Here is a 25,551-nt window from a genome sequence, read left to right as displayed (position 1 = left end):
TTTGGATATTCCAACTCCAATAATCTTTTGATCCTATTGAGATCTTCAATCCATTGTTCCTACCACCTTTTCACTTTCCCTCATCGCTTCGATGGCCTTTTCCCTTTTTACCTACCTTAAATTCTAAGGTCAATCATTATAATCACTCCCATACATTCACTTTTAAGCTCTCAAGCAAGGGAGTTATCCTCACCAGACAAAACCATAAACCTGGAAATACCCAACTCTCCACCAGCGCTTACTCCAACCATACTGAACAACTGCTCAAGAGAAAAGCAGCTACCCATACTAACTGGTCTCACTTTAAATACATGATCATGATGTTCAAGTGCCCTGCAATTACTATATATTTCCCTGATCTGTTTACACTCTGTCCCTCCTTAGAAAGTGTTTCACACTTCTCCCTCCTACTTCCAACAGCTTCAACCCACTCTTGACTAATGACTTTCCCTCTCACTTCAATAAGAAAACTGAAGCAGTTAAAAGAGAACTTTCACAGATGCCCACCATCACATTTACTCCCTTCCCAGCATCTCTACCAATATAGCCTATTCACCCCTTTTACTAAAGAGGAACTCCACACATCTGTCCAATGCCAATTCTTCCATTTGTGCTCTAGATCCTACCCCATCTCCCTTTCCCAATGACAGTGCTCCAGCAGCTCCTCCTCTCGAGATCCTGTACCATCAGCTTTCCTTCTCTGCTGATCATTCCCCTGCCTTTATTGCTCCTCTCTTAAACAAACAAACCTATCTTGACCCCATTTTCTCTACCAATTATTGCCCTATTTTTCTGCTTCCTTTTTCAACAAAACTCCTCTGAAGAACAGTCTACCTTCCTCACACCATATATAAAAACTCAACTGGGTGCAGTGGCTCACGCCTGTAATCCCAGCACTTTGGGAGGCCAAGGCAGGCAGATCACTTGAGGTCAGGAGTTCGAGACCAGCCTGGCCAACGTAATTAAACCCCTGTCTCTACTAAAAATACAAAAATCATCCAGCTGTTGTGGTGGGCAACTATAGTCCCAGCTACTCGGGAGGCTGAGGCAGGAGAATCTCTTGAACCCAGTAGGTGGAAGTCGTAGTGAGCTGAGATTGCACCACTGTACTCTAACCTCGGTGACAGACCACAGCTCTGTCTCAAAAAAAAAAAAAAAAAAAAAAAAAAAGCCGGGCGCGGTGGCTCACGCTTGTAATCCCAGCACTTTGGGAGGCCGAGGCGGGCGGATCACGAGGTCAGGAGATCGAGACCACGGTGAAACCCCGTCTCTACTAAAAATACAAAAAATTAGCCGGGCGCGGTGGCGGGCGCCTGTAGTCCCAGCTACTCGGAGAGGCTGAGGCAGGAGAATGGCGTGAACCCGGGAGGCGGAGCTTGCAGTGAGCCGAGATCGCGCCACTGCACTCCAGCCTGGGCGACAGAGCGAGACTCCGTCTCAAAAAAAAAAAAAAAATTAACTCAAAATGGATCAAAGACATAAATATAAGAGCTAAATCCATAAAACTCTTAGAAGGAAAATGAGGGTAAATCTTTATTTCCTTGAGTTTGGCACTGGTTTCTTAGATATATACCAAAAGTACAATCAAAAGACAAGATAGGCAAATTAGACTTCATCAAAATTAAAAACTTTTGTGCATCAAAGAACACTATCAAGAGGGTAAAAAAGACAACACAAAGAATGGGAGAAAATATTTGCAAATCATATATCTGACAAAGGTTAGTACCCAGGATATATAAAGAACTCCTAAAACTCAAAAAATGACAACCCAATTAAAAATTGGGCAAAGGGGCTGAGCGCAGTGGTTCACACCTGTAATCCCAGCACTTTGGGAGGCCAAGGCGGGTGGATCACGAGGTCAGGAGTTCAAGACCAGCCTGGCAAACATAGTGAAACCCTACCTCTACTAAAAATGCAAAAATTAGCCTGGTGTGGTGGCACGCACCTGTAGTCCCAGCTACTCGGGAGGCTGAGGCAGGAGAATCACTTGAACCTGGGAGGCGGAGGTTGCAGTGAGCTGAGACCGCACCATTGCACTCCAGCCTCGGTGACAGAGTGAGACTCCGTCTCAGAAAAAAAAATTAGGCAAAGGATTTAAATAGGCTTGTCTCTGAAGAAGATAGACATATTGTGCCAACAAGCACATAAAGAGATGCTCAGTATCATTAGTCATTAGAGATATGCAAATCAGAATCACAATGAGATACCAACTCATATCCACTAGCATGGCTATAATCAAAATGATGGAAAATAACAAGTGCTATCAAGGATATGGAGAAATTGAAGCCTTCATATATTATTAGTGGGAATGTTAAGTGGTGCAGCCACTGTGGAAAAGTTTGATGGTTCCTCAATAAGTTAAATACAGAATTGCCACGTGACTCAGCAATTCTACTCCTGAGTATAGACTCAAACAAAAACTTGTACATGAGTATTCACAGTGGCACTATTCACAACAGCCAAAAGGTGGAAACAACCCAATGTCCATCAACTGATGGACAAAATGTAGTGTATCGATGCAATGCAATACTATTCAGGCATAAAAAAGAATACAGTTCTGATACAACATGGATGAACCTTGAAAATATTAAGAAGCTAGACACAAAAGACCACATATAATATGATTCCATTTATATGAAATATCCAGAGTAGACAAATCTACAGAGATTTGCAGAAAGCAGATTGGTGGTTAGAGGGACTCGGGGGAAGGGAAAATGGAGAGGGACTGCTTTGGGTATGGGATTTCCTTTTGCGGTGATGAAGATGTTCTGGAAGTAGATAGTGGTGATGCTTCCACAACAGTGTGAATGTACTAATTCACAATGTAAAATTTATGCTATGTGTACTTTACCACAATTTTAAAAATATAATTTTAAATACTTCTTTTAAAAAATGAATTATCAGCCAGGCACAGTGGCTCATGCCTGTAATCCCAGCATTTTGGGAGGCCAAGGCAGGGGGATCAGTTGAGGTCAGGAATTCGAGACCAGCCTGGCCAACATGGTGAAACCCTTTCTCTCCCAAAAAATACAAAAATTAGCTGGGCGTGGTGGTGCACGTCTGTAGTCCCAGCTACTGGGGAGGCTGAGGTGGGAGAATCGCTTGAACCCGGGAGGCAGAGGCTGCAGTGAGCCAAGATCATGCCACTGCACTCTAGCATGGTGACAGAGTAAGACCCTGCCTGAAAAAAAAAGAAAATGCATTATCCCTACTTGCCTTTAGTTCTCCTCTCCTTTTTTCTATTTTTTTTTCCTTTGTTTTTTGAGATGGAGTTTTGCTCTCCTTGCCCAGGCTGGAGTGCAATGGTGCAATCTTGGCTCACCGCAACCTCTGCCTCCTGGTTCAAGTGATACTCCTGCCTCAGCCTCCCGAGTAGCTGGGATTACAGGCATGCACCACCACACCCAGCTAATTTTGTATTTTTAGTAGAGACGGGGTTTCTCCATGTTGGTCAGGCTGGTCTCAAACTCCTGACCTCAGATGATCCACCCACCTGGGCCTCCCAAAGTGCTGGGATTACAGGCATGAGCCACCACGCCCGGCCCATTTTTTTCTTAACCCTACCTAATCAGGCTTCTTCCTGCATTGCTCCACCAACACAGGCCCTACCAAAGTCACCAGTGACTTCCACATTGCTAAGGCAAATAATACATTCTCAGCCCTCATCTTATTTGACCTATTAGCAGCATCTGATGCAACTTACCACTTCATTTCCTTAGAACAAGTACTGGGATACATGTGCAGAACATGCAGGTTTGTTACATAGGTATACGCATGCCATGGTGGTTTGCTGCACCCATCAACCCGTCATCTACATTACGTATTTCTTCCTAATGCTACCCCTCCCCTAGCCCCCCACCCCCAACAGACTGGTGTGTGATGTTCCCCTCCCTGTTTCCATGTGTTCTGATTGTTAAACTCCCACTTATGAGTGAGAACATGTGGTGTTTGGTTTTCTGTTGCTGTGTTAGTTTGCTGAGAATGATGGTTTCCAGCTTCATCCATGTCCCTGCAAAGGACATGAACTCATTCTTCTTTATGGCTACATAGTACTCCATGGTGTGTATGTGCCACATTTTCTTAATCCAGTCGATCATTGATGGGCATCTGGGTTTGTTCCAAGTCTTTGCTATTGTGAATAGTGCTGCAATAAACATACGTGTGCATGTGTCTTTATAGTAGAATGATTTATAATCCTCTGGGTATATACCCAGTAATGGGATTGCTGGGTCAAATGATTTATAATCCTTTGGATATATACTCAGTAATGGGATGGCTGGGTCAAATGGTATTTTCTGGTTCTAGATCCTTGAGGAATCACCACACTGTCTTCCACAATGGTTGAACTAATTTACACTCCCACCAACAGTGTAAAAGCATTCCTATTTCTCCACATCCTCTCCAGTATCTGTTGTTTCCTGACTTTTTACTGATCGCTGAGGCAGGAGAATCGCTTGAACTAGGGAGGCGGAGGTTGTGGTGAGCCGAGATTGCGCCATTGCACTCCAGCTTGGGAAACAAAAGCAAAACTCCATCTCAAAAATAATAATAAAATAAAATAAAGGCCGGGCGCGGTGGCTCACGCCTGTAATCCCAGCACTTTGGGAGGCCGAGGCGGGTGGATCACGAGGTCAGGAGATCGAGACCACGGTGAAACCCCGTCTCTACTAAAAATACAAAAAAATTAGCCAGGCGCGGTAGCGGGCGCCTGTAGTCCCAGCTACTCTGCAGGCTGAGGCAGGAGAATGGCGTGAACCCGGGAGGCGGAGCTTGCAGTGAGCCGAGATTGCGCCACTGCACTCCAGCCTGGGCGACAGAGCGAGACTCCGTCTCAAAAAGAATAATAATAATAATAAAATAAAATAAAATAAAATTGCAACCTGTACCTGCATCCCATCCTCCAGTACTCCCAATTACTCTTGTTCTGTTTCATTTCTCTGTCATGGTATTTATTACCTTCTAACACACTCACTTCTTTTTTTTTTTTTAGTAAGTGACTATCTTTAAGAATGACAGCTAAGAAGGCAGGGATTTTTCTCTAGAATATATCCCAAGTGCACAAAACAGTGCCTGATAAATAGAAGGCACTCAACAAATATTTATTGAATGAAATATTTGTTTAATGATATGATTAGCTGGGACCAGGTCAAAAGGAACTTTTACTTAATTTTTTTTTTTTTTTGAGATGGAGTCTCACTCTGTTGCCCAGGCTGGAGTGCAGTGGTGCGATCTCAGCTCACTGCAACCTCCACCTCCTGGGTTCAAGCAATTCTCCTGCCTCAGCCTCCCAAGTAGCTGGGATTACAGGTGCCCACCACCATGCTCGGCTAATTTTTTTGTATTTTTAGTAGAGACAGGGTTTCACCGTGTTAGCCAGGATGGTCTTGATCTACTGACCTCATGATCCGCCTGCCTCGGCCTCCCAAAGTGCTGGGATTACAGGCTTGAGCCACCAGGCCCAGCCCAAAAGGAACTTTTAATGCAAACTGTAAAACCATTTACCAAAAATAGATTGAAGCCATGCACTGTTACAAATAATCTAGGTGCATTTGTAGAAAATGAACCCCCAGAAGTTCAGTGTCTGAGAACTAATCTGGTCAGATTACAGGTCCTGAATGAGCTGCCTTTCTATGAATATAAATTCTGGGGAAATATATTAATACATGTTTGAAAGTAATGCCTCTTCACAGTTTCCTCCCCTGGTACCAGTGATTTGTGTAGGGTCAGCCTAGCCTCATATAATAGTGGTAAGCTCTAACTCAGGTTTGGGCCTCAGAGGATGGCATTAAGCAGTCTTTCCAGCCTGCAATGATAAGAGACTGTTTTATTTAGAGCCAAGAAGCCTTCTACACAGGCCAGCCCAGCTCTACACTAAGGTTTTAGTCCAAAGCTCCAACTAATAAAAGCCATACTGCCTGCCATTTGTCATTGGTCATTCTATACATGTATCTTCCCCAAGATCCTAGTGAACATAGGGTGAGGGGTAGAGCAGTAGTGGGTTGGGATTGACCTAGAGGAGGATTTCAGTATTCCAAAGGGTTCTATGCAAATACTATTTTAATATTAGGATATCATATTCCCAGCTGTCATCCACTGCTTTCTATGAACACCAGGAAAAAAATTTAATGCTTCTAAAACAAAGTTTTAGAAGCATAGGGTCTAAACTAAGCTTGTGGCAAAAAAGAGAAAGAAGGCAACATACAAAAGACCCCATGGAAGTAAATGGAAAGAAGAAGGCTACTGAATAGATGTGGAAATGAATGAAATGAAAAAGCAAAGATGACAAACAGGCTCCAATCTGATGAAAACCTCTTTGAAGGATGTATTTTTTATTAGCATGTAGAAAATATAAGTGAAAGAACAGGAAGAAATTACTATTATGTCAATAATATTCTACCAAAATTTTTCAGTTTAAAATACATTTTATAAAGAAAATCAAAATTTCTGGAAAAAAACGCGACTATGAAATCATTTTATGCAAAGATATAACATTTGTGTGGTTTTGTTTTGCATTCAAATGTGTATTTGTATGTAAATTATAAAGTTATATTATAAACACATAATAAACACATACTTCAAACGTTTCTACTTACAGTGATACCAAGAGAATGGATTTTTCATGTACTTGGAAAGAAAATAAAAAGAATGATAGTGCACAGCTAACCTTTAAGAAAAAAGGGGGGAAAATGAGATATAACAACTTGTGAAATAGCATATCAAGTTAATTGTAGAATCTAAATAAAAATCATTTCAAATGAAAGTTCAAAGTTTATTAAAGCTCTATTTAGAAGTAAAATACAAACAACACTAGTAAGCATATTTTAATCAAAAAATCGACATATTTTTTCAAAAAACAATGATTATAAAGCTTTATTTAACCATCTAAGTTCATTATAACTCAGTTATTAATAAACAGAACTAGTAAATACCTCAGACACAACAATCATACATTCATCCTCCCTTGGAATCTCGGACAACTTAAATTTAAAAGCATGAAAGACAAGAAGGTCAGAATCTAAAATCGGCAAAACAAATCTATTTTGGTGTTTTAAAACATGCACTTCAATAAAATATATTAATGTTTTATAAATTAATCACATGCTATTTAGAGTTTTAAATAAAATATTATCTATTTTGAGAAGTTTATATTCTGCAAATTAGATATGGATAACTATCCAGTTCTCTCAAGCAAAAACCTTGAATCTTATCCATGCTACACATCTAACCCATCAGCAAATGCTATCTACAGCACCTCCTAAATACAAAATCCATCCACTTCTCTCCATTCCCCTCTGCTAAGGGTGGCAGAGGAGTGGTCTAAGCCACCCTCCACCTTTGTAGTAGTGCAATAATCTCCTAATTGGTAACACTCCTGCCTCTTGATAGTCCATTCTCCAAACAGCTACCATATCAGATCATGTAATTTTCCTGTTTAAAATCCTCCAATAGCTTCCTATTATACTTAGAAAAAAATCCCAATGCCTATAAGATCTGGCTCCTGCCTTCCTCTTCCAACTCATCTCTTGTATCTCCCTCACTCATTTTACAGCAGCCACTTCATTCCTTTCCTTTTGCCAAATGTGTTCCTGCCTTAAGCAAAAATATGATTCTATCAAGTCAGGGCCCAGATCTTCTTGTGATTGGCTCCTTCTGGTTGGTCATTCACTTTTTGGCTCAAATGCCACTTCTCTAGAAAGGTTTCCTTTACTCAATCTAAGTGTCCCCTAACCCCATTCCATCAGCTCTCTTTTCACATAACACTACTTTTTTTTTTTTTTTTTTTGAGATGGAGTTTCACTCTTGTTGCCCAGGCTGGAGTACAGTGGTGCAATCTCCGCCCACCGCAACCTCCGCCTCCCAGGTTCAAGCGATTCTCCTGCCTCAGCCTCCCAGTAGCTAGGATTACAGGCATGCACCACCATGCCCGGCTAATTTTGTATTTTTAGTAGAGACAGGGTTTGTCCATGTTGGTCAGGCTGGTCTCAAACTCCCGACCTCAGGTGGTCCACCCGCCTCGGCCTCCCAAAGTGCTGGGATTACAGGTGTGAGCCACCATGCCCGGCCAACACTACTTTCTTCATAGCACTCATTACTCCCAGATGCTTTCTTGTTAATGGATTTATTTTGTTTATTGTCCATCTCCTGCCACTAGCATGGAAGGCCCCAAGTAAGAGAGCAGGGATGTCATCTGTCATTCCTTTACATGCCAGTACCTAGAGGCGGACCTGGCATATGAGAGGGCACTAAATACCTGAAAAATTAAATATAAATCCTTTTGCTGTTATACATATACCAGTATTCATGCTATCAATTACCTCAATTATAGATTTATATTGAGATATAATTCAGGCAAACATGATTGAAAGGAAAATACTTTTAAAATAATTATAATAGGAAATGTTCTTAAAACTCTCAGAAGTATACAATAAGAATTCAAAGCATGATTAACAAAAACAAAATAACAAAAATCTTACATTTAAAAAGTTTTAACACAATGGCTTCTTTTAAAACATACCAAACTGAAAAAAATTAGAAAATTAAGAAAAAGAAAATGTTTTTTCTGGCTTATAATCCTAAAAGTAATCATCTCTAACACTGCTAAAGCTACCCAAACTCTGAAATTCTATTCCATTATCTTTGAAATATACGTTTATTTAGCATTCTATTTCCTAGAAAAACAACAATCTATCACAAGCTTGGAAGATATTTCAGGTTAAGCCTAGTGAAGACATCAGAGCATTACACCATATCCATTCTGTTCTAACTATCCAATAGAATATTAACAACAGATGACTTGGTATGCTCAGAGTTCATTCACAGAATCAAACAACACAAATCATCAACAAAAAGATAATTAAAAAGAAAAGAGGAACATAAAGCTATCCTTTTTGCATTGTGGTAATGAGATGCACTTTTGAAGTATTTCACTGTTACGCTCTTTTCTGGCTTGTTTTTATCCAGTGTACTTACATGGCAGTCCCAGACCTGGAACCCTAATTTCTAAATGTTGCCTCACATAAGTCCAGTAGGACTTACTGTTTTCAGAAACTAAATGTTCTTGATAGTTTAAAAGGCATTTTTAAAATGCCATTTTATAGACCATGGCACACAGGAAGAAAATTTTAAATGCCATAGAAACACAACCAAGAAGGCTTTTTAAAGCTACTCAGAAAAACCCTAAACTATAGAAAACGCACCTAGTCCATCTTCAAACTGACACAAGTCATCCTCCTAAAACGGAGATCTGCCCCCTCCCCTTCTCAAAAATATTTTTTAGTTTCTCTTGAACACAAATCAAACTCCAAACCTTTTCAACCAAGATATTCAAGGTCTTCAATAATTTGGTCAATTTTTACCCTTATCTTTCACTATATCCTGTCCTACTCTCAACACATACACACAAAACTCACACAAGTTATATTGTTTAATAGCTATTCCCAGAATATCCTGTGTCCTTTCCCACCTCTGGATCTTCAACTTCTTCCTCCTGTTTTGAACTTCTCTTCTGCTACATAACCTGCTGTTCTAATCTTGCCCCACTTTCAATTTTGGGCTCAAATCCCACTTGCCCTAAACAGCATTCTAAAATCTCCCCCCGAGATAATATCTCCCTTTCTCACACCATCATAGGACTTCATTTGTACCTGATAGAACTTAATACCATCTGTTTTATAGCATAACTATTTAAGCTACTTAAGTTCATTGCCACTGTTTTCTACTTTGTAGTCCCTCATTAACTAATATGAAACAAATTAAATACTTGAATTAACTGAAAGAATATTGATTGCTTAGCTTAGTATCTAACACAGAAGCTAAGTATGGGAAACATCCAATAAATGTCTGCCAAATAAATGAATGTCTTGTTTCCCAACCCAGTAAATCCTGTGCAGACCATGAAAATAATTTTTAAAAGATCAGTTGTGGCAAGAATTCAGTATCTAAAGTAATGAAAAACTTACCAGTGTAAATTTGAATCCTTTGGCAGAGGGCTGAAGTATTAATTTTATGCATGCAGGAAGCAGGCTCAAAAACGTAAAACAAAAGCTAAAAAATTAATAAAAATCAAATATTTGTCTTCTTTGTAGAGGTATAAATCTAGCTTAAGGAAATATTTTTTAAATATAAGGATCATATTATTTATCAACTTAAGTTGATTTCAAACTCTATTTTTATTTATTAAATTTAAAGATGAAATAACATTTAAACAAAATCTACACATTGATATATATATACTTTTATACACGATTACATAATATAGACCAAACACGATAAAACTAAATATTGCTTCTGTTATTTTAGTATTTAATATCATGTATAGAAAATATACAAAGACACATAGTTGAAGGTCAATTATCAAACACTCAAAATAAGAAAACATAATGAAGTATAAGAGAGAATGCTATATCTGTAACACAAACATTCATAAACTTTACTCACAAAAGAGTCTCTCTAGCCCTCATTTCACAAATGTTGATTATCTGATTTTCAAGCCCATGGTAAATCATAAAGAACAAGGTGCAAAGGGAGCAGGAAGATACTAGAGCTTCTCCTAATGATGACTAATGGGTGGGAGGAAAAAGAACTAGAAAAAGCAGACAGACTCAACAAGCAAAGTGGCCTGGAACCATTTAGCACTATGGGAAATAGCCCCTGAAAGCTCTGAAAACAAGTATATAACCTAATACAGTAACTGATTTTTTCCAGTTGTAGATTTTGACTTGTCAACTTGGCTAGGCTGAACTAAGGTCCCTAGAATTCCCTTCCTGTATGCCTTTGTTAGGGTGGGCTACAAGGGAAATTCTCATAAGATCTGGAAGACAGAGGCCACACCCATCTCATCTCCCAGTTATTTGAACACTAATCTGCTGTGAAAGAATTTTGCAGATGTAAAACCCCTACTCAGTTGATTTTAAATTAATCAAAAGGGAGCTTGTCCTGAGGCGCCTAACTTAATTAGATCAAAGCCCTTTAAAAGACGGCTGAGGCCTTCCCTAACAGCATCTGGGTCTGAATTGCTCTTCCTTCCCCCTAGATATTCCCTCCTGACTGCCTGCCTTGTGACTTCTGTTTTGCTTAGCTAGGCCCTACAACTGTATAAGCCAATTCCTTGTCATGAATTCACACACACACAGTACACAGTGATCTCCTACTCCTACTTCTTGGATTGATCCTGACTGATACACACTGAATATCATGACTCTTCAACATAATATTAATCATATTTAATGTACTCTCTGTTCAAGGAGAGAAGAAGGTAACAATTCAGAAAAACCTTCACATAAAATAATTCAAGTTGAAGAGTTTTATTGTACAGAGCAATAGGTCCATTATGTGGAAAATCCTCTAAAGAAAAACACCTCGGCTGGGTGCGGTGGCTCATGCCTGTAATCCCAGCACTTTGGGAGGCCGAGGTTGGTGGATCACCTGAGGTCAGGAGTTCAAGACCGGCCTGGCCAAAATGGTGAAACCTCATCTTTACTAAAATACAAAAATTAGCTGGCCATGTGGTGGGTGCCTGTAATCCCAGCTACTCTGGAGGCTGAGGCAGGAGGATCACTTGAACCCAGGAGGCAGAGATTGCAGTGAGCCGAGCTCAAGCCACTGCACTCCAACCTGGGTAACAGAGCCAGACTCCGTCTCAAAAAAAAAAAGAAAAACACCTCATTCCCTAATGATGCCAAATAAATGAAATAATACCACAATGCTTTTAAAGAGTAACTTATAAAATACTACATACAAACTTTCTTTCTCTTACCTCATTATTAATTGGATGTGACGTGGCAAAATATCCTTAATCTTCAGAAAGACATTGAAGCTGCACCAAATATTGGCTACTTTATCCTTAAAAGAGATTTGTTAGCTTTACATTCTGGTATAATTGAAAGAAATATTAAAGCCCATGAAGTACAGCCCATAATCTCTAATAAATTTTTTGAGATGTAAAACTTTTAGTCACAATTATAACTAAACAGATTAAATCCTCCAGGAATAAACATATACGCACACACTGTCTCAAGCGTTTTTCATTTTTGTGCAGGGCAGTTGATCAAAAGCATTGGCCCACAATAATCCAGACATTCCCAAATACTTAATAGTTTTCAAAGAGCAGTGCACTATCCCTGAATACTAAAGTCATTCATCTTTGGAAATTTTTCTAAGAAATGTTTTCTCTATAATTTATAGACTACCTATTACACATTTGACCCATTTTTATCATACAACTGAATTTACTTAGAGTAACAGAGTAACCTGCTAGCTACTAGCAATGACAATAGCTAATTGCTAATAAATCAAAAAGTCTAAAGACATTAGCAGTTGTGCTAGGATCACTTTCAAAATTAAGTTTGTAACTACAGCTCTCCTGCTGGTGAAATCCATTCTCCATACAGCTGCTTGACTTACAGCTGTGCAGACTTAACATCAAAAAAGTAACTATCACTGACAACTACACCATCCCACTTTCCTCTGCTGGATCAAAGAAAATGCTCTTCAGATTTTGAAGGCAAGAAGTGAATGGAAGAGACTGGCAACACCATCAAACATGTCTGATACTCTTTTTGTAATTATCATGATAAATGCCATTTCTGAAATGGAAGGTAAGGCAAATAATTAGACAGCTTACACAGAGAGTTAAACTTTTCTTTTATGTGTTAGAGGTTATATAAAGAAGAGGTTAGGAAAACAATTTTCAAAGTTCAAATCACAGTTCTGCTAAATACTAGTTATAGGAATCTTTGACCTCAGTTTTCTAATCTGTAGAGTGGAGACAATAGCTACCACAAAGCTACTGTAAAGATCAAATAAAATTACATGGAAGTGTCTGGCACCTGCTAAGTGGTGGTTATAACAATAGTGATTAGTATCATCACTACCATCATCCTGTTGACATACAGTCACACATTTCTGTTCCTTCACAACACCAAACTCCCATCTTAGTTGCTTTCAAAATGCTGGTTCCATCTTCCTATAAGTCTACTGAAAGATATTCTATAGAAATTTATATATTCAAAACGTAGGAAAATACGCTTTTAAAATTATTTTTAAAAGAAATGTTAGCAAATTATCTATAAATACATTGTTTCTGTCTAACTTTATTAAAAGGCCTTTTTGTTTCAGAAAAATGGTTTGTTTAATTTAATTACCAAATCTAAATGATCAAATTATTCACATAATAAAAGTTTAACAAGAGTGATTAAACTAGCATTAAATGAAATGAAAGATTCTCATTAAAAATTACTATGGATGAAGGTTATATATCTCATAAGAAATTATGAGATCTTCCTGAAGCAAACATGATTATTAGTTTCACAAATAATTTCCTAAGACTAAAAACAGAATATAAACCAAAAAATTACACAGCTATTAAAATTGCAGCTGAAACTTCTCATGCTGTCTTTCATTACAAACTCTATTTCATTATAAAAACATATAATTGAATTATGGATCTGGTGATGGCATAAATATTACCTATTGATGTAATGTACTAAAAAATGCCAGCTGAGCTAGGGGTTATATAATGGATTAAATAACTAGCAAGGTGCACACACCCTGTTGTCCCAGCTACTTGGGAGGCAAAGGCGGGAGAATCACTTGAGCCCAGGAGTTCAAGGCTGTAGTGTACCACGATTGCCCCTGCGAATAGCCACTGCCCTCCAGCCTAGGCAACAGCAAGATCCTGTCTCAATCAATCAATTAATCAATTAAGCAATAACTGGCAAGGAATGATTACAGGAGGAAAGTAGCTGAAGTTCCTATTCCTTCTATCTTCTACATGAAACCCCGAAAGGTCACAGGTAAGGTACAGTAACAGAAAGGAGAGTAAAGTTTTTTAACATGCCTCAAATAATCCACGATCAACCGGAAAGAGTCTTCTTAGAACCTGCAGGGTTTGTTCCCTTTCTGTAAAGAATGGCAGCCAGCAGAGAGCGAAGGAAGCCACAACAATACAAGCTAGCTTAACTAGCAACACAAACCTAAAACAGAAACAAAGGTAGGCAGTAAGATAGGGAAAGGTTAGTAATTCTGCAAAATCAACCTGAGTCTCACTGAACGTAATACATGCAAATGTATAGTAATGCCAAATCTATGTTACCAATATAGGCTTAAGATGGGAGTCTGCTCAAATCAGAGGTAAAAAATTCACAACAGCTAAGATGTGCACTTCAACAAAAGGACTGGTATCACCATCCTAATTAACATTTATGTTAGATGCCATCCCTATAGGAATAAGGGAATGCATTCATGAAGAAAAATATCAAATGGGGATGTATTTCTAATAAGTATATAATGTAGTAAGCTCTAAAGTGATGAAATCCTACAGCAAAGTTCTAACTAGCCAATCCACACTACCAGTAAATATACATGAATTGAAATATTTCTCTAGTTAGGAAAATTTAAAATAAGATACAGAATATGACTTAATCTCTCTCTTCCCATATACCCTACAGCCAAAATATTTATAAGAAATCACCAAAAGGCAAAGTGAAAGATCACCTTACTCCAAGTAAGTATGCCAGAAAAATTATCTGAAGTAAATTTTTGGATTCTGGTGTTTAAAAGTCACTCACCCCTTTCCTTTGAGGCCTTTTTTAAAACACTTGCCAAGTAAAAAGCAAAAAAATGGCAAGGCGTGGTAAAGTTCCATCTGTTTATAATTTATAGCTAAGCAAAATGCCAGTGACCCTAGCAGGTCGCAGTCACAAGACACTCCAAGAACACCCCACAAAGCAAAGCCAAGACTCACAGAATTATATATGTTTCTGTGTCAAGGAAATTATCTCAATAATCTTTTAAAAAGATAGAGCTTTTAAAAAGCAAATCACATAAGAGATATGCTCTATGAAATGCAAGCTCATAGCATATCTCTTATGTGATTTTAAAATAACATATACAATGAAAGCTATTTCCCAATAGAAATTCAAAGTACTGAAGTGAAGAACAAACATGAAATTATGTATAATAGCATCAAATACATTAAATCTACCGCTAAACAGCAGCTGATTTGTTTTGGTTTAAAAGAGCTCTAAAGATTTAAAACATAGCTTTGTTTCTGTTAGATTACTTCACAATATTATTATAACATACCTAAATCTAGAGAATAAAACAATGTTCCAACAGCAAGTTAAAAAAAAAATTTACTGAGATCACTACACTTCTTCTATTATATATATTAGTAGTATAAAGTAACATATGTACTTAATTAGCAACTAACAACATTGTTAATTAAAACAATATCACAATTAGATTTTCAGTTCAAAATGGTGAGCTAGGCACTAATGTTTACCTCCTCTCCTTCCCGAGAGACTCTTAAAATAATAAGAAAAGGAATTTAAAAGTATAAATTCAGGCCAGGAGCGGTGGCTCATGCCTGTAAACCCAACACTTTGGAAGGCCAAAGCAGGAAGATTGCTTGAGCCAGGAGTTTGAGACCAGCCTCAGCAACATGGCAAAACCCCATCTCTACAAAAAAATTTTTAAATTAGCCGAGTGTGGTGGTGCAAGCCTGGAGTCCTAGTTACTCGAGAAGCTGAGGCAGGAGGACTGCTTGAGCCCAGGAAGTTGAGGCTGTAGTGAGCTATGATCATGCCACTGCACTCCAGCTTGGGCAAGAGAGCAAGAAAACAAAAACAAACAAACAAAAAGTATAAATTCACAGCCATAAAGAGAATGGGAGGATCTGTCATAACAGATAAAGATTTCAACATATTTCTGGAAGACAGAAGTGATAACAAATAAAATAGGATGAAGGAAGCCACAGTTTATAGAGTATACGCAGAGGAAACTCAGGGTAGCAAGAAGCCAATCCACCCTGCAAGACCCTAGAGAACTTTGGAAACACCAAGTAGGTTACAGTCTTTGAGTAGTATGTGCAGAAGAAAACAAGAGATTAACTGAAAATCCCTAGAGGTAGAAGTCAAATCTTACCCCACTCCCATGCAAAGATTATCTGGCAGCCAAACATTTACCCCAAGGCAAAGAGGGCATATTTTTCTGAAGAAATAAACTAAACTACCCAGGGCAGCCAGTGTAGAGGTTAGCACTATAATGCAAACCCCTCCACATTCTGACATTAAGCATCTCAATGCGTGGTGGCCAGCTTGCTCCCCACTTATCCTGTAGTGGGCCAATGATATATAGAAGTCACATGCAGGTGTTCTTGCCTTATTCTTAAATAAAAATAGATACACTAGGATAAAATAAACATCTATAGAAAACCTATGACAGAAAAAGAATTGAAATGAAAGGGAAACTAAATGACCGTGAAAGAATTAAAATCACTCAGGGAACAGTAGTGAACTTTACCAAAAAAAAAAAAAAAAGTAGTTAAATTCTAATTAGAAGTTAAAAACATACTTAACAAAACAAATGAAATTCGATAGAAGTGTTGGGGATAAACTCAAGATAATCCAACCCATAAAACAAAAGACAAAGAGATGCAAAAGATCTAACATCTGACTAATAGGCTCAAGAAAGAAAAAAGTGAGAAAATCATCAAAAAAAAAAAAAAAAAACCAGAATTTAGCATAACAGAAGAACATGAGTCTTCAAAATGTATGGACCCATATACAGTTTGGATATCCAAAACAATTGTGAAAAACACCTATGTCTAAACAAATCACTGTAAAATTTCAGAACCATAAAAATAAATTATAAAAATGGTAATAATAGCAACAAATGTCTATATAATGCTTAGTATCTCCCAGGAACTGTCTTAAGTGCTTTACAAATATTAATTCATTTAATTCTTAAACTAAGCTTACAAAGTCAGGGTTTCTATTATCCACATTTTGCAAATGAGAAAAGTATATAATGGTTAAAAAATGTGTCCTTACAGCTAGGCGCAGTGGCTCACGCCTATAATCCCAGCACTTTGGGAGGCCAAGGTGGGTGGATCACTTGAGGTCAGGAGTTTGAGACCAGCCTGACCAACACAGTGAAACCCCATCTCTACTAAAAATACAAAAATTAACAGGGTGTGGTGGCACACGCCTATAATCCCAGTTACTTAGGAGGCTGAGGCAGGAGTATCGCTTGAACCCAGGAGGCGGAGGTTGCAGTGAGCCAAAATCACGACATTGCATTCCAGCATGGGGGACAAGGGCGAAACTCCGAAACTCCATCTCAAAAGAAAAAAACGTATCCTTACAAGATAGCATATGCCTGAAAGCCTTCAGAGTTTAACTCAAATCACAGGGGACATACTACTACAAATTTTCCAGAATGGCTAATTTGAAAACCATTGGCAGTTGGTCAAGATGTAGAGCATCTGGAACTCTTACACCATTGTTATGAGAGTCTTCATTGGTACACACTGCTTTAGAACAATTTGGGATTATCTAAAAATGGACATGTGCACACCCTATAACTCCACAATTCCACTCATAAGAGGAATGTTTATATGTGTACAAGGAGATATTTATAAGATGTTCATGGCAGCATTATTCATCATGGCCCAAACCAGGAAACAACCCAAATTACTCTCTCAGTGATTGAATTACATGTATTCATGCAATGGAATATCGTAAAGCAATGAAAGTGAACACTGAATTCACTTTCATAGATTTTTAACGAACTGCAGCTACACACAACTACATGAATATATCTCATAAACAAAATGTTCAGCCCAAAACATCAAACACAAAAGAATGTTTACTGTGTTGTCCCTTTCATATAAAATTCAAAAAAGGAGAAAACTATAGCATTAGTAGTTAGTTCAGGGGTACCATTTGGAAAGGAGGAGGGAGAAGGATGGGGAGGTGTACAAGGGTAGTTTTTGGATACTAGTAATGTTCTATTTCTTAACATGAGTGGTGGTTTGCCAACTCACTGAGCTGCACATTTATATTTTGCACAGTTTTCTGTATGAGTGTCACATTTCAAAGTAAATATAGTTTTAAAACTCTGGTAAATAACTTTTTTTCCTTTTCTATCACTGTTCTTGATATTATCAGAGTATTTGATAGCCATGATCCCATAAACAATGTCAAAATTTTTAAAAAACTAAATTAGTAAAGTGGGCAGAATATAAAATATATGATAAAAACAACTACAGACTTGAATATCTTTTATTTGTAAGTCCTTTGACAGATACACCTATTAGTGTTATTATAACTAAAACAAGACTGGCATCAAAAGGAAAAGCTGTTAATTAAATAATCATGTTGCTGTGTAATGTTGTCTTTTTTTTCCTTTAAGAGAGATAGAGACAGGTAATAACATTCAATATATTATAAGACAAATTAGGTAGATATATACAGATTTTTATCAATTTATTCTCTAATCTAAGCTTTGTTTGAATGTTCCTTATTTTAGGCATCAAAAAAATACACATATAAAAGTCATATTTTGATTATCAGTTTTAGTTTCCTGAAGCTTCTAGCTACTACTATCTGATAGAAAAAAAATTTTAAAACTCATAAAACTGTAAGATCATTCTCCTTTTTTCATGTCAGATAACATTTACAAAGGATAGACAACATGTTACACTTTAGAATTACTAGAGTATAACCATACTTGGCACTCTTTTTCCAACACCCCGGAAAGAGCTAATCATTTACCAACATTTTGTTCCCAAGCCAAACAATATGAAAAAGCAATTCTACTTTTAATAAATCTGTACTTTACCTTTCAAATAAAAGCTTAGTGAAGAGATTCTTTTATATTATTGTGAAATAGTTTATATAAGCAAGCACTCTATCAAATAAGACATTACTAGACGACGGCATTGTAAACATTGAGTCTAGATTTCATAATATGCAACTGACTTCATTTCTACGTTGGTAAAGGATACTGAAAATGTCCATAGTCTATAAGAATAAGGCCTGGATACAGCAAGATGCATAATGCATTAGCAATCTGTAAAGAAAAATATTGTGAGATAAGAAAGTAATCTGTTACACAAATCAAGCAGGGTAAAAGTGTGGTTTTTATCTAACACATTAGCAAATGTTCCCTTTTTCAAGAGGTGTTACACTTTCTTTTTATAAAATATTCAATTTTTATAAAACAACTCTTTAGACAATGAAGTTTTCATGGAGGTGACATTGGACACTTCCATAAAAAGGAAAAACAAAATCACTAAAAGGTTTTGTCAGAGGAAGTACTTTCAGATATACAAATTGGAGAAGTCAATCTAATGTTAACCTATCTAAAATGACCAAAAATAATATTTGATAACTATGAATTCAGAATATACAACAACTTTTCAAAATGCCTTTCAGTTTGGTCAATCTCACAAGCCAGCTCAAAATTCAGCTTTACCAGTAAGGTAACAAATACAGCATGGCATGTAGTTCAACAGTACATAACTTCCAAAATTCAGTGTATCTTAGTAGTACACTAAAATAATTAATTACTGTAAAATAAGTTGATGTTTTTGAAGTGAAAATCAATAGAAGATACAATATTCCTAATTACTCTCTTTACAAAAGCATGGCTTCTCTAAGGTCTATACTTAATAGTTAGACTAATAAAGAACACATTTCAGAGACGAACTGTCAGGCTGCTTGAAAACCTACCTTTTTCTTAGTTGAGATTTCTTTTAAACAACAACAGTACAAAACCACTGCAGGTATGTAAATCAGCACATCAGCAATTAAAACTGAAAACACAAGTAAATAACTTTAAACATGAATCCATCAGGATTTACAGCTACCCATTAACTGCCTCCCTTCCTCCAACATAGATTGAGAATTCATTAACACAAGGTTCTTGCCCCACTATGGAAAAGTCTGTTACACAGTCAGCCCTTTTCAACCCCTTCACCAGTGACTAATTTCAATTGCTGTATTGCAAAGGAGTCTCTTAATTTTCTCTAACAAATTCACACATTTAATCAATCAGATGTATCTAACATTCTCTCTTTGCTCTAACTTGGACTTAAAAATTAAAAATATTCAAAGCAAGGAAATATTTTTTTCCTCAAGCTATATACTCTAAATTTTCTAGTATAAAGAATAACTGAAATGTAGTGATGTGTAAGAAAATATTTTTAAAATGTTAGTCTTTATTGAAAAAATATAAACTTTTGCTAATTAATGCATATAAAGAGCTTGAGAAACCTAGGTGAGGAAAAAACTGAAAAAAAATACTAAAAAAAGAAAAGCAATTCATAATTTTGAACACGCAGTCCTTTAGAACAAAGAAAAATAAATACATAAGTTCTTCAAATGTATAACACAGCTGTCTAAAGAGCTTATTTTTTTCTTATATCTCACTAAGTATAGTGTCAAGAAAAAGGTGACAGTAAACTATCAATCTATCAACTGCAATCTATCAATATGTTCAGCTCCAGATGCCACATTAAAGATGACACTGACAAACTGGAACATACCCAAAGGGTGGTCAGACAGAGTCCTCAAAACCATAATCACATTCAACAAATTGCTCATCTAAGGAATAGCTGAAGTATATAGGAACCTCTAACTTAGAGAAGAGGTGACTTCAAATTCCTGTAGGATGTTAGGGATACAAGGGATCAGACTTGTTCTCTGTAACCCTAGAAAACATAATCTGTAATGACTGGTGGAAGTTCAATTTAGGAAGGTAATTTTTAATGACTGGAGCTCTCTGAAAACAGAATAGACTGTCTCTAAAGGTTGTGAGTTCCCTGCAAGTATGGATGTTGGTTCAGAAGCCAAATAATCACCTGGTGAGTATGCGGTTCAGAAAGGATTAAAGCATTGGAGAGGAAAGGGCATTGGTGTGGAAGAGGGAAAGACAGGCAAAACAGGTTATCTCTTGGGCCTAAGATTCCATGACTGGATGAAGTGTAAGGAGAACAAACTCTGACTACATTTAGACTAATTAAGGAAAAGGACTGGGCTAGCATTAAAGCATAAGTCATGTGAAGCTTTTAAATAAATCTAAGCTTATTACTTTCAAGCTCCTACAACAGCACACACAGGTGCTCAATAAACATTTGTTGAGTGGATTATTTCATTTAGAAACTGCACAACAATACAATGTATAAGATGACAACTGCAAGGTTTGCTTTAAGAAAAAATGAAAGAGATTTAGAATTAGGATATTAAAGCAGCACCCTAAAAAACTAAAGATTCAATTTATAGCTATCTTGCTTCATTTAACTGTGCCTCAGTTTCCTCAGCTTAAAATAAGAATAATAGTATTTATCTCATTTAGGAGTTCAAAGAATTAAGTCAGATAAAAAATGTAAAGCCCCCAGAATTATTCCTTTCTACTCTTTCCTGTTTTAGCTTACATATACATTTGGTCTTGGATCATGTATACAAATATATGTGTATGTGTAATTGCACAATTTTAAAGTCAGTAAGAACAATAATAGTACCTTCACCAGTTTGTCCAAAATTTTTAAAAAATCAAACTTTACATTTCACTACCCATTGCTCTTTTACCTGTTGTACGCATGAAGAGCTTATGTGCCTGACTCTCATATCCACGTGATGTATGGAGAGCAATCCAGTCTGGATTTATAAACTTTGCCCTGCAAATCAAAGCATATATACAGATACTTCATTCCTCATCACTTTTAGCAATAAGGATATTGAAGGATGTATGAATTTATTAATATTTTGAGAATTGGCCATTTCTCTTATAAAGCAACAGAGTCAATGCTTAAATTTTACTCTTTTTATTTAATCACGTGAAACTGACTTAAGCTATAAAACAGCATCTACACTGCTTATCTTCCAACAAAACTATGTAAGGTATAACTATAAGCCCTATCTTCACAGTTCTTCCAGGGTAAAAACAATCTGGCATGTCACATTTCATTTACTAAACACATACTTTATAAAAAGCAATATGCTAGTGTTGACCAGAGGATCATCTTTACAATTTATAATATTTTAGTTATCATAACAATTGGCTACAATAAACAGCTATAATAATCATAAATCACTGCATAAAACTAAACACAATTGCTAAAGATAAATGAAATTTTCAACCATATTACGATTACCCTGAATACTATAATGATGATGTTTGGGAGTTTATTTTCAATCCATGAAGCTTATTTTTGCAAATATGAAATACACTCACAACGACCCTGCACAACGACATTTCAGCCAACAATGGACCCTATGTAGGACAATGATCCCATAAGATTATACTACCATATTTTTACTCTAGCTATGTGTTGATATGTTTAAATATACAAATACCATTGTGTTAACAACCGCCTACAGTATTCAGTACAGTGACATGCTGTACAGCTTTGTAGCCTAGGAACAACAGGTTATGCTATATAGCCTAGATATAGTAGGCTATACCATTTTGCCTACTAAAGTACCCTCTATGATGTTTGCACAATGATGAAATCACCTAACCATACATTTCTCAGAATGTATCCCCATCGTGAAGTGACACATGGCTGTAACGTTGAAATTAAACAAGGAAGATGAGTTCATGAGATATTGTGAAGAGGTTCCTCAAATTTTTGCTGACACACTTCAAATCTAAGACAGAATACCACTACAGAGTAGAACTGGGTCTCTACCAAAACAGAAGTTCCTTATCTTCTATAACTATTCAATTTCTTTAAAAGGAGGAGGAATTCCCATTTTGATCTTCAATCACAAATGAAACACTACAATTATTCTAGTTTCTAACTTGACAGATTAGTCAGTAACCATTTGGATCTATATTTTTCATTTACTTTGAGCTGTTCCAGAAAAAACAGTTTCTTACACACAACACATATTAGATATATTTCTCAGTAGTCCACACATATGGATAACATCTCTACTTCAAAACAAAACTAGGTTTTTTGCATTTCTTGCTAGATGTCCTCCAAAAAAAGTATAGAAATGTTCAAACCTTGATAGTTCTTTCTTCTTTTTTTTTTTTAGATGGAGTCTCACTCTATTGTCCAGTATGGAATGCAGTGGCGTGATCTTGGCTCACTGCAACCTTCGCCTCCTGGGTTCAAGCGATTCTCCTGCCTCAGCCTCCCTAGTAGCTGGGACTACAGGCATGTGCCACCACGCCTGACTAATTTTTGTATTTTTAGTAGAGACGGGGTTTCACCATGTTAGCCAGGATGGTCTAAATCTCCTGACCTCGTGATCCGCCTGCCTCGGCCTCCCACAGTGCTGGGATTACAGGCGTGAGCCACCACTCCCAGCCAATAGTTATTTCTTAAAACCCATTTGTAATACACAATATGATAGCAGTGGCTGGGTGCGGTGGCTCATGCCTGTAATCCCAGCACTTTGGGAGGCTGAGGTGGGCAGATCACTTAAGGTCAGGAGTTTGAGACCAGCCTGGCCAACATGGTGAAACCCTGTCTCTACTAAAAATACAAAAATTAGCCAGGCATGGTGGCGGGCACCTGTAGTCCCAGCTACTGAGGAGGCTGAGGCAAGAGAATCGCTTGAGCCTGGAAGGTGGAGGTTGCAGTAAGCCGAGAATTGTACCACTGCACTCCAGCCTGGGCGATGGAGCAAGACTTCATCTCAAATTAAAAAAAAAAAAAAATACAATAGCAGCTACAAGCAATCTCTCCTCTAGTCAAGAAAGCCCCATCACACTGCTTCTTACTAAATCTGCCAAGGGCATAAAAATTTAGAGTTACATTAAGAAAGAAAAACTTACACATATGCACACAGGAGACTATGATAAGCTGTAAGAGGTGGGTAATCCAATCCCCAATACTGTAAATTGTTATCACTGCTGTTAAAATACCTGAAAAAAAAAAAGAAGAAAGCACCATTCCGTTAATCAATCTTCAAGAAGTAGACTTCTGGCCAGGCGCAGTGGCTCACGCCTGTAATCCCAGCACTTTGGGAGGCTGAGGCGGGCGGATCACGAGGTCAGGAGATCGAGACCATCCTGGCTAACACAGTGAAACCCCGTCTCTACTAAAAATACAAAAAATTAGCTGGGCGAGGTGGCGGGCGCCTGTAGTCCCAGCTACTCGGGAGGCTGAGGCAGGAGAATGGCGTGAACCCCGGGGGGCGGAGCCTGCAGTGAGCCGAGATTGCGCCACTGCACTCCAGCCTGGGCGACAGCGAGACTCTGGCTCAAAAAAAAAAAAAAAAAAAAAAAGAAGTAGACTTCTAATTTAACATTGCACCTCATTTATCTAAGCTTAATAATGTAATTTACTAATTATTAAGCTATTAATAATTAAGCCATGTCAATAGACACAAACCAGGACTCTCCTAGGCAAACTGGGATTTACTGTCATCCTATTATTAGTAGACTTCATCAACGACTAACACTCGTACAACAAAACATATGCAACAAAAAGAACAGGACTGTTTGCAACCAATTCAACCAACATGTAACAAGAGCCTCGTTACATGCAAGGCTCTCTGAATTTTAGGAAGAAAAGTAGGTCTAATGTCCACAAATTGATAGGCTCCTCTGGTTAGCCAAAATGTGAAGGAACTATACACAACAATCATGACTCGAGAAATAAAAATTAAGTTAACATAATTTCTTAATCATGTCCTTTACAACTAAGCAGCTTCTTCTTCTATTCATTTTCTCAATCATAAGAATACAACAGTGCAAGCCAAACTATATAACCCATAAATAACCATTGTTCATAAGCTTATTTCTTTTTGAGACAGTCTTGCTCTGGCGCCCAGGCTGGAGTGCAGTGGCGCGATCTCGGCTCACTGCAACTTCCGCCTCCTGGGTTTTTTTTTTTTTTTTAAGTGATTCTCCTGCCTCAGCCTCCCAAGTAGCTTGGATTACAGGTGCCCACCACCAGGCCCGGCTAATTTTTGTATTTTTAATACAGACAGGGTTTCACCATGTTGGCCAGGCTGGTCTTGAACTCCTGACCTCAAGTGATCCACCCTCCTCGGCCTCCCAAAGTGCTGGGATTACAGGCATGAGCCACCATGCCCGGCCTAACTTATTTCAAATGGGTCACAATGCCTCACTATCACAATCTCTTACTTTTTGAATTAAAAATATTTCTTTAAATTAGCATTCAACATGATCCCATCAAATAACCTATTAATCATCTTCAGAAGGTCTATTCTTCTTAGTGTCAGTTACATAAAACATAGGTTTGTATGGAAGAGATGGGGATTAAAATTATCAAGGCATGCTAGACAGCCAAGACATCTGGGCATAGAGTACTACAGTATGGTACCAGCTGGTGGCCATTGTCCCTCCAGAAACATCCATGTGAACAATCTTGGGTTCCATGTCTGGCTGGGACTTGAAGCCAAGAAGCAGCGAGTCTAAGAATCTCTGGGTTAGTTGGAGCCCCTTTTGGCAGCTTGAATCTGGGAAACTGGGCCAGGCAAATAATGGAGACCGAAGGACCCACTTTTCCAGACAGAGATACCTGAAGACAGGCACCAATTTTATCATTTCCAAATTCATGTTACTATATAGCATGAAGTTTTATTGTTATCAGCCTCAGAGCTGTTGAAGCATTGAGTTAAACAAGTAAAGCTGTGAGGTCAGTGACTGACACAAAGTGCTCAACAGTAGTTCCAATTGGCTACTAGCCACAAAACAACTAAGATGGATACGGCAATGGAAAACCATCAAGTAATTCAAGAATCACATTTTGTCCAATACAACTTGATTTGGTTTTCAGCTTCT

At 37.6% G+C, this 25,551-nt stretch overlaps 2 protein-coding genes across 4 annotated transcripts in view; one reads left to right on the top strand and one right to left on the bottom strand.

Moving 5' to 3' along the window:
- ITGB3BP (integrin subunit beta 3 binding protein) overlaps positions 1-6,580 on the top strand; it is a 102,789-nt gene extending 96,209 nt beyond the window's left edge. Inside the window, exon 8 of one of the 2 annotated variants that reach the window (XM_030812946.1) lies at positions 6,157-6,580. In XM_030812946.1, the coding sequence (XP_030668806.1) occupies positions 6,157-6,248 (92 nt within the window). In that variant the 3' untranslated portion in view covers positions 6,249-6,580. The remainder of the gene's footprint in view (positions 1-6,156) is intronic. The other variant, XM_030812947.1, reaches the window with a different exon arrangement.
- The window catches only part of ALG6 (ALG6 alpha-1,3-glucosyltransferase), a 71,673-nt gene that overhangs the window by 11,223 nt on the left and 34,899 nt on the right, over positions 1-25,551 (bottom strand). The window contains exons 4-12 of one of the 2 annotated variants that reach the window (XM_030812944.1): positions 23,575-23,664; positions 21,375-21,463; positions 19,518-19,600; positions 18,791-18,855; positions 14,568-14,759; positions 13,838-13,973; positions 11,756-11,841; positions 9,960-10,044; positions 6,594-6,664 (exon numbers count right to left, since the gene is read on the bottom strand). In XM_030812944.1, coding sequence (XP_030668804.1) covers positions 6,594-6,664; positions 9,960-10,044; positions 11,756-11,841; positions 13,838-13,973; positions 14,568-14,759; positions 18,791-18,855; positions 19,518-19,600; positions 21,375-21,463; positions 23,575-23,664 — 897 coding nt within the window. The remainder of the gene's footprint in view (positions 1-6,593; positions 6,665-9,959; positions 10,045-11,755; positions 11,842-13,837; positions 13,974-14,567; positions 14,760-18,790; positions 18,856-19,517; positions 19,601-21,374; positions 21,464-23,574; positions 23,665-25,551) is intronic. The other variant, XM_030812943.1, reaches the window with a different exon arrangement.

This window comes from Nomascus leucogenys, chromosome 5, assembly GCF_006542625.1.
Source record: "Nomascus leucogenys isolate Asia chromosome 5, Asia_NLE_v1, whole genome shotgun sequence".
In the NCBI taxonomy this organism is placed as follows: domain Eukaryota; kingdom Metazoa; phylum Chordata; class Mammalia; order Primates; family Hylobatidae; genus Nomascus; species Nomascus leucogenys.
Note: the sequence above shows the minus strand (reverse complement) of the source record. Positions and strands in the feature narration are given on the sequence as shown.